Here is a 9906-nt window from a genome sequence, read left to right as displayed (position 1 = left end):
GCCTGCATGGCTATCTATATATTTCACCCTCCCGGGGTAATACCGTTGAACTCACGTGCTACAGCACACTGCCTGATGGTGATAGTTTAGTTCATGGTGGTCCACGTTTAGTATAACAACGGTTTCATAAGAACACTGTCAAAATAAAACACATTTGTGAAATATAAAAACAAATAATCAATAAACTTTAATCTTCATACTTGATAACTATTTGACGCTGGCTTCAAATGAAATGCGCGTTATGACACTGAAGTCTATTAACCTATATGCACGTGCTATTTTCATTATATGTATAAAATAGCATTTAACAGCGACAACCATTACGTAGATGAAGCTTTAGGTATCATACACGTGTATGCATAATAGATCGAAATATCCGGCACGAATCGTTGTCCGTAATGCAGCAAGAGTCGTTCTTGCGCACGTGTCATCGAAGCTAATATTTCGTGACAGTTATATTCTTGTCCAAATAGGATATAACGGGAAAATGGCAAACATGCTGTACGTAGTATATTAATTTTGCCGTTCCTCTCTAACAAAAACTACACAAGGGACACAACCAGTACAAATAATTTCAATGCGTAAAACTTGGTTATTTCCAACCGGTCAGTGGTTACGTTACACTATTAGGCTTGGGCGGATCACGAACATCGGGAAATCGATTTTCCAATAATGTTATCGAATTTTGTGTGTACTCAACAGAGAGGATTAATGCATGCTACATTTTAGCGACGCCATAGCGAATTTATTATGCTTAACATAAAAGGTTGGCAATATCTGGCCTAATTTTGCAGATTTTAAGGCAATATTCGGCAAATAACTTCGTTATTCGGATAAAACGTTTTCGGATAAGGTAATAACTATCGTTTAATCGTTTGTGTTTAAATCTTTAATCAACAGCTTTTTTCTGATTGGAATTTTCATCTTCTTTTCAAAAGCCACATAGAACCGAGGTCAACGTAAGACTACAAGGGTGTTATTTTTTAATTGTAAACAAATAAATGTGATATTAAGTTCTGCTAAGAATTATATGGTTTATATATATATACATGGTAAGCAGGTATAAGTTTGTGCCTGACTGTATGTCAGTTCTGTTGTTCAGTACCACAACTGTGATACATTATGACTCATATATGCTTGAACAGAAAGATATGAAGTTAAGATTTGAAGTGCGTGGCTAAAGGCCAGATGCTACCAGTTAACTTGGACAACAGAGCACCTTACTGGTTTTCAGTGGGTTGTAGAACTCTCCATGGGCATGAATTTCTTCTCCGATTTACTTTACTGGTGTCAGGCGGAAAGGCTTGAGTGCCTCGATCGACCCTAAAGGAGTGTACTGTGTAAGTATTAGTATAATTTAACAATGTTTTGATAGAATTCATTATTTAACAGTTTAAGAACCATTGACACATATATACCAGTATATATTTTGCTCTTCAGGAGATGCTACTATACAGTGACGACAAGTTACGTCAAAACCTTGGTGCCCTGACAGACACTGCAGCATGTCGGAAAGTGCTCCAGCTTGTGCTTAAACAGGAGATTCTCCACCTGGTAAGAACAACTGTCATGTGCCTAGAAAAACACTGGCTGATTGAGGTAAAGACAGTCAGGAATGTTGTTGAGCATAAAACACTTAACGGAGCTTCAATAAGACCCAAAATGATGACTTTTTCCAGGTTTGGCTTTAAAGCTGCACTCTCACATGTATACCATTTTTACAACTTTTTTTTTATTTTTTATCTTGGAAAGAGCAAATTTTTTAGCAAATATCAGTAAACCAATGATATAAGGTTGCTGACAAAAGATCAGATCAGAACCGTTACTAACTGTTTAAGAAAAATGCATAAAACATCAATTTTTGAACTTCAATATATAAATCTGGGATCTAAATTTTTGTCAGCAGTCTTATATAACTGGTTTCCATGGTTTTCCGCCAAAATTGGCTCGTTCCAAGACAAAAAATAAAAATGTTGTCAAAACGTTCAATCTGTGAGAGTGCAGCTTTAAGGACTTTTCTTGGAATTTTAAACAAAATGTATGCATGTGACAGCACCAGAAGTCATTTTGTTTATGATGTTATGTCTTTCGTCTTGTTTAAATTTTATTAGGAATTCTAATTTTATTACAATTCTTTATGTCGTTCCCACTTCGGGTTGCAATTTTTTACACACCGGTACTGTTGAGACACGCTCCATCGCCATTGTTACCCCTGCCATCGCTGTTGATTACACCAGTCATCATTCAGACTGTTTTTTGTTGCCATTTTTACCCCTCAAATCGACGTTGTTTATACCCATGTACCCTTTGTTTCCCCTCCAATCAACGTTGTTTACACCCTTGCAAACGTTGTTACCCCCTCAAATGCCGTTGTTTTCACCCATAGTACCTTTGTTCACCCATGTTATACCGCATTGCATTTGTTACTTCTCCAATCGCCGTTGTTTACACGCACGCTGCACTCGTTACCCCTCCAATCGCCGTTGTTTACACGCACGCTGCACTTGTAACCCCTCCAATCGCCGTTGTTTACACGCACGCTGCACTTGTTACCCTTCCAATGGCCGTTGTTTACACGCACGCTGCACTCGTTACCCCTCCAATCGCCGTTGTTTACACGCACGCTGCACTCGTTACCCGTCCAATCGCCGTTGTTTACACGCACGTTGCACTTGTTACCCCTTACACCCACATTGCACTAATTACCCCTCAAATCGCCGTTGTTTACACCCAAGCTGCACTCGTTACCCCTCCAATCACCGTTTTTACCCATTCTAGCATCGTCGTTCCCCATCCCGTCGCCGTTGATCTTATTCCTGTTTCCGTTATTTACCCTCCAATCGCCGTTGTTTACTTGCACACTGCACTTGTTACCCCTCCAATCGCCGTTGTTTAAACGCACGCTGCACTCGTTACCCCTCCAATCGCCGTTGTTTACACGCACGCTGCACTCGTTACCGCTCCAATCGCCGTTGTTTACACGCACGCTGCACTCGTTACCCCTCCAATCGCCGTTGTTTACACGCACGCTGCACTCATTACCCCTCCAATCGCCGCTGTTTACAAGCACGCTGCACTCGTTACCCCTCCAATCGCCGTTGTTTACACGCACGCTGCACTCGTTACACCTCCAATCGCCGTTGTTTACACGCACGCTGCACTCGTTACCCCTCCAATCGCCGTTGTTTACACGCACGCTGCACTCGTTACACGCTGCACTCGTTACCCCTCCAATCACCGTTGTTACGCATTCTAGCATCGTCGTTGCCATCCCGTCGCCGTTGGACTTATTCCTGTTTCCGTTATTTACCCTCCAATCGCCGTTGTTTACACGCACGTTGAATTTCTTACCCCTCCAATCGCCGTGGTTTACACGCACGCTGCACTTGTTACCCCTCCAATCGCCGTGGTTTACACGCACGTTGCACTTTTTTCCCCTCCTATCATCGTCGTTGCCCATCTCATCGCCGTTGATCTCATTCATGTTTCCGTTTTTTTCTTTCTAGTCTCCGTTTTTACCGTTACCTAGTCGCCGTAACTTCCATCTTGCCGTCGTTGTTTTAGTTATCTGCCTTTAATTATTCCTCCCGACGTCGTTATTTTAACTGCCGTCGCCGTAAACTCCTCCTCCCACCGTCATTTCTTTTATCGTCGTTGTTACCACTCATGTAGGCGTTACTACGTTTTCCGTCGCTGTTAGCTGTAAATCCGTTATTGTCCAAGTGCCGTGGCCGTAACTTCACTGAACTCACGTATTCGTTATTGCCTCTCCCTTTGTCATTGCTACAATTTCCGTTGACGCCATCAATATTTTTTGTTTTGTTTTGATGTAATTATTAGTTCTGTTTTATCTTATCTGATTATTAATTCCTTGTGATTGACATAGAAAACACACTCTCGCAACCACACTATGGCCAACACCCAGGTTTGCCATGTCCAATCAAACACACTCATACTCGAGTATCGCACTTTTAACTGTGAATACTAGATTATACATGTACTTACAAAACACACGGTGACACCCGCTCTTGTAAACACTCTCCGGCAAAACACTTCATAAACATACTGTACACTGACGAAAACTCTCTAACGAACATACTTGAATTACACACTTGAAGACCTCACTTTTGGGTTCAATACACATTTTGGCAAACATATTTGGGAAACACAGTCCCATTAAATCACTTAGAAAGCACACTCAGGCAAACACTTTTGAGAAACACTTTCAGGCAAATACACTTCGAAAATAATGAGAATGATAGGCAAATACACTTGGGAAATTACACAAGCAAACACTTGCAGAAACAAACTGTTTGAAACAAAGGCAAATACAACAAGCAAATGCCTTCACTGGCTTCAAACACTTATTCAGGCAACACGTAACACATTCAGACAAGTACACATGTACGTTCACACAGACACACACACACACACACACGCGCGCGCGCGCGCAAACGCACGCGCGCACGCACGAAAACACATACACACACAGAGGAAAACGTACACATTTGAGTATAAACACTCAGGCCTTCGTTGTCCTTTTAATAAAAACATACTAACCTCGGCATTTCTTAGCCAGTCTCATATAAACCCGTGCAGGAAACTTCTTCAGGCCAATTACATGAACAAACACACTCAAGCCAAACGATGTATGGTCCCTATAAAAGTAGCATAAACTTACTTGTTTCCTGTAGCTGCAGAGGCTGTCGGATGCGGGCGAGGAGAGTGTGCTGCTGGTTGCGGGCGTCCAGGATGGCTCCCGATCCGTCCTTGCCTCCACCAGGGGACAACATTTTGTCAGAGAGCCTGCCACAGTTACGGGTGGAGTTGTCTCCGTGTGTATGAAGCAGTTCATCGAGTACCTACATCTACAACATGGTAGCTATATCATTCTTCTATTATACTGTGAAAGTTGTTACTAGTCAGTGCTCTAGCCAGGATTTGAAAAGGGCAGGGTGCTAGGTGAGAAAGTGCACTTTTGATGCGAATAGAATGAGCCTTAACTGGGCATTTGTATGGTCAGTCTTCAATTCTTATTGAGTATGTGACGTAACTACTCATAGTTATGAATACGTTAGCTGTTATCTTTACTTTCGTGTAAAAATTATGTATATTTATTATTCTTATACTTATATCTGAAAACTGACTCTGTAGAACAAGAAAGGACACAGCAGGGTGTAGTAAAGGGAAGCAGGGTACTGGAAAAGGGTAGCGGGTTGCCCCACCCTGCTATCTAGGCCTAGCTGGGGCACTGCTGGTAGTGAACGTAGAATGGTTGTTTAATTCTATACAATTAGAATACTTAGATTTATGTTGCGTCCATGTACAATTTCCAGTAAATCACAGCATAATTAATTGTCCACACGAACGCACCGCTGATACATTAATACAAGCCGTTCAATGTTTTACAGACAAAAGTAACCAGCACGTCAACAGCAATAGGGAGACAGAATCTAGCACTGACCGGAAACCAGTGCGCTGTATTTCCCAGTCGCCACCCACTCCTAGGCCACGAGGCCGTCCGCCAAACTCGGAGAGGTTCGCAAAACTGGATGAGTTCGGGCAGGAACAGAAGACAGATACCGTCATTGACAAAACTGTGTCCATATTAGTGAAAAATATTCTAACCGAGGGGCGGCGCCGGGAACAGGAAAGCATGTTTGAGTACGAGAGACGCAGCGACCAACCAGAATACCAGCACAAGCGCAAGCTGGGTGACGGCCACCCTGACCTTGCTGATAGAGACAGTTGTGGGAAGAAAATGAGAATTGCAGAGTTTTTCCCCGCTATATCGTCCCAGTTAAGTTCTCCTGATGCGGGTATTGTGAATGTAAGAAGTGAACGACTGTGGGATAATGACAATACTAGGAATACTGACGATAACAACAGTGTAGGGCAGGCTTCCGAGGTAGGTAGCTCCGTAGAAAGCACCATTGTGGTCAAGACAGAGCCGCTATCAGACACAGAGTATGAATATGTGTTAGATAAAAACGTTGGCGAGGTTTCTAATAAACATTCTGACAAACTAGATTCACAAAGTAATGCTAATGGAACTGAAGATGATGTCAATGAAGACACTGCTTGTGAGGACGATAAAAGTAATCGCAGGAAACAAGATATAAGTAAAACGAGGCTCAATAGTGCTGGATCAAAAACAACTTCAGACGAACTGTCGGATGAAAGTAGGACTTCTGTTGCTCATAAGACTATACATATCGAGGAGGACGATATTGACCTACCGTTTGTGGAGGATTATTACACGACGTACTTCGGCAGCAGCGAGGAGGCTGTTACGGGAAACAAGTTTCGACGGCGGATGAACTTCCCACGGAAGAGAGTTGGCTATGGAGTTGTCGATAACCAGGACGGTAAGACAACCTGCTCAGAGTAGATTGAATAAACATAGCAAACAAATGCAGGAACGTAAAACGTAAACAAGGAGCATGTTGAACTGCTTTCATACAATGTGCTAGTTGCTTCCCTTTGTACAATTATAACGTGCAATCATCAAACATTTTTTTCACAAATTTATTTAATATTGACTTTACGTACATTATATCAATATGATATTTGAATAAAACGAAACGCAAGCATGCCATGTTTTATTCAGTTACTGAATGACATCACCAATAGTGTACATATGTATTATTTAAGGTTGCGGTCTCTCGTACACGCGGGCGTCGAAGGCTGGTCACTACAACCTTGTGCACGACGGCTTCTTCTACATCCGGGACAAGGTGGGTAAGAGCGGCACGGTCTACTGGAAGTGCAAGTCGCCGGGCTGCCGGGGCCGCGTCATCAATAGGTTCGGGGAGATCACAATCTCCAAGGAACACAGCGGCGTCTGTAGCTATCTGCAGGCCATGGGAGAGGGCGGCGTCAAGCTTGAGGCGGCGGAGGATGATGACGTCAAGGTGGAGTGGAACGAAAGTGACGAAATGGAAGAGAGTAGACGGGACACAAGAAAGGAAGGAGACGGGAACGTCATCAGGAAGAAAGGCGCTCGAGGAGAACCCTCAGACACAACCTCAGTGATGGACCTGGTTCGTGCGTCTCGAGTCAATGCGGATTCATGACGTCACACTATGAACTATATTCGTTATGGTAATTCATGAACGTTCAATGATTGCACATTGTATAAGTATCACATAGGCCGAGTTAGGTGTTCACTGCTGGATGATTTGCTACTATGTAGTGCTGGTTGTGACATGCCTACATGAATATGTTTATGTTGTTTTCGAGTTCTTTCTGTGTAAAAGTTTCGATTTCAGTTTTGTTGATGTAAATGTTTATTCTTGTTGTTATTTTTGGCCTATGGCAACTATACAGTGTAAATAACCCGCCTGTGAAACAAGGTATATTGAGCTTCAACTCCGCATAGGGGTCCGTATTACAAAAGCATCTTAGAAAAAAATACTTGTCAGTTTAACTTAAGTGAAAAATTGTATCTTTTTTACACTTTTTGAAATAGTGTTTTGTTTTATTTTTAAATACTTAGATTCCATATTGTTATTGCAGAATATACTCTCAGTGTTACACTTTCCACCAGTGAAATAGAACAGTTAAGAAAATTGTTGAATTTCAGGAAGGGGTACAATTTTAACTTTAGATGCTTCTGTAATACGATCCCTGATTCATCCATGTGGTATAGCTAGTTATTGTGTTCGGTGTCTTTCAACTAACATTTAGTTATGCTCATTTCATTCCCATTTTTGCTTGTTAGCCCACCGAAAGGTGTTCAGTTGGAATAAAAGTCCTCCTTTAATTACTTGAGTGCTTCATGTAATACTAAAATTGAGTTTATTGTTATACATGCAGGGTTAAACAGTTTTTAAAGCATGGGCTACTACAGCTTGGCATTGTGTTGTCGATTATTTTATTTTATGTGTACTTGTCAAACTGTGTTTTTGTCATACTATCGAGCAGCAGCATTTAGGTGTAGAATTTATCTATCTGTATTGATTCAAGTGTCAATTTGAATGTATTAAAAACGATAAAACTTGATTTGTTTTTCACGACATGTAGATTGCTTCTGGAAATCTAAATACATGCCCGGTATTCATAAAATATCATAAGTCATTTCCTAGCTTAACTCACTTTGTTTATATCTACACCTCGCTGGTTATGTGGTATGATAACTTGTATCTGAAGTGCTTTGTTTCCATCGGCATTACTGAAAACGCCCCTTTTTTGCTGAAAACATTGAATTCTTTTAGTTTGATTATGATAAAAAAAATTTAGAAAAGCGATTTAAGGAAATCACTTAAGATGATTTATGAGATCCCGTGCAGGCTACCTACTATGCTTTCAGATAGCAGCGTATACACATAACACAAACACCGTATAGCCTTAGTTGATGTCGGGCACTGAAATGATCGATTATAGCATGTCGGGATTAAAAGATCAAGAAATCGCCGTCGGATCAGCGGGGTAGTGATTTGTAAATGTACGGAAAGGCTTAACTGGCTATCAGACAAGAACAACACCGGCCTGGGGTGGATTTTTTGGTGTTAAAAGTTCACAGAGTAGCACAGTGTATTGTTATACAGTAGCGTTGGAGGCCCAAGTGAAAAGCATTGAATGATCATTCAAGTTTAACTGTTTCAAATGTCATCTTATATAGATTTGCCTGGGGAGTCTCTCGTGTGCGTATTTAAAGGGACTCGATCGTGCGACTTGAAGCAGTTTTGTTTAAATTGAGTCATTTTTATAAACTATTTGAGTGAACATTAAGTTATTTAGTTGAAATATACTACATGTGAGTGATCAGGGCCGGAATTCTGTATTGATCTTATTCTTAGACATGACTCAGAGATTCTTAGCCTATTGGTCAGCTAAATATACAGGCCAATCAAAACACTTTGATTCTAATCTTAAACTTATGTTCAATATATGTTGGTTATTGAATGAGGCCCAAGAAAGCAACGCCGTTGAACATGATTAACGCGGGGTTACCACGCATCGTTATTAAACATTGTTACCAATGGCTCCATACAATCACTACTTATGCTACTAAACTTATTTCGAAAAAGGTTTACTAATGGTGTAAGTAAATTCTTTACATTACTAGTCACAAACTTAAACAATTCGATGTCTGGTCGCTTTTAATGTGAGAGAGTCCCTTTAATGGCGAAAAAACAATATTTGCACAGTCTTACCAGATCTATATTAATATTGGCAACGCAAAGTCGTACTCCAGTCCATATAAACGATATTTCTAAACTCTTCATGTAGAGGTATCGCCTCTGTTCGCTGTAATGTTTAATTTCCTTCGGTATTGAAATATTAAAATATCAATTAATAAAGTATTGACCACTAATTGTAATTTCATGTTTCTTTAGCGATCCGTTTAATGAAACACTTATGCAAATATTTAAAACTCATTTGTCAACTGAATTATGGCCAAACTATATTTGTCTGCACCGGCATTAAGCGATCAGATAGATATTCTGGGGAATGTGTTTATCATCGACCCTGCTCTGCGTCGTCGGTAGTTTCCCTCACAATTATATATATCTTAATCATATTTTCTTTTGATCAAAAGCAGAACCGCTTTAAATGTCTTGTTTTATGTACGACTTGCCATTAAACGCATAGTAATGGTTCGTTTTCATTAAACGAGTAAGATTTATATGATAACATTCAATATGTATTTCATGTTTAAATGCTTACATAGAACTTGCCATAAAGTTCCGTTTGAGACTAAATAACTCAATTTACCACTGGGGTATAGAAAGCGTAAAGTCATTTTTTACAAATTAAAGGAAACAAATTCGCTTAATTTTCTCCGTTGTATCTTCGTCACAAAATTACTGCAATCACTGCAATTAGGTTCTTTAATTAAGTTTGAATTTATTTTTAATTGCGTTGTTTGGGCCTCATTGTTTAATTGCATTAGTTCTCCTA

At 40.5% G+C, this 9906-nt stretch overlaps 1 protein-coding gene across 3 annotated transcripts; it reads left to right on the top strand.

Annotated features, from left to right (window-relative positions):
• Nucleotides 1-643: 643 nt before the first annotated feature.
• LOC128238644 (uncharacterized) lies at nucleotides 644-8004 on the top strand. 3 transcript variants are annotated; one of them, XM_052954765.1, is made up of 6 exons: nucleotides 644-853; nucleotides 1235-1340; nucleotides 1441-1554; nucleotides 4695-4878; nucleotides 5412-6368; nucleotides 6655-8004. In XM_052954765.1, exons 3-6 carry the CDS (start codon nucleotides 1444-1446, stop codon nucleotides 7074-7076), a joined length of 1674 nt encoding a protein of 557 aa, XP_052810725.1. In that variant the 5' UTR covers nucleotides 644-853; nucleotides 1235-1340; nucleotides 1441-1443; the 3' UTR covers nucleotides 7077-8004. The 3 variants fall into 3 exon arrangements, with proteins under 3 accessions (XP_052810725.1, XP_052810727.1, XP_052810724.1); XM_052954767.1 differs by having other exon boundaries at nucleotides 1146-1340; XM_052954764.1 differs by lacking the exon at nucleotides 1235-1340.
• The last annotated feature ends 1902 nt before the right edge of the window (nucleotides 8005-9906 follow it).

The sequence above is a fragment of the Mya arenaria genome, chromosome 6 (genome assembly GCF_026914265.1).
Source record: "Mya arenaria isolate MELC-2E11 chromosome 6, ASM2691426v1".
Lineage (NCBI taxonomy): Eukaryota > Metazoa > Mollusca > Bivalvia > Myida > Myidae > Mya > Mya arenaria.
Note: the sequence above shows the minus strand (reverse complement) of the source record. Positions and strands in the feature narration are given on the sequence as shown.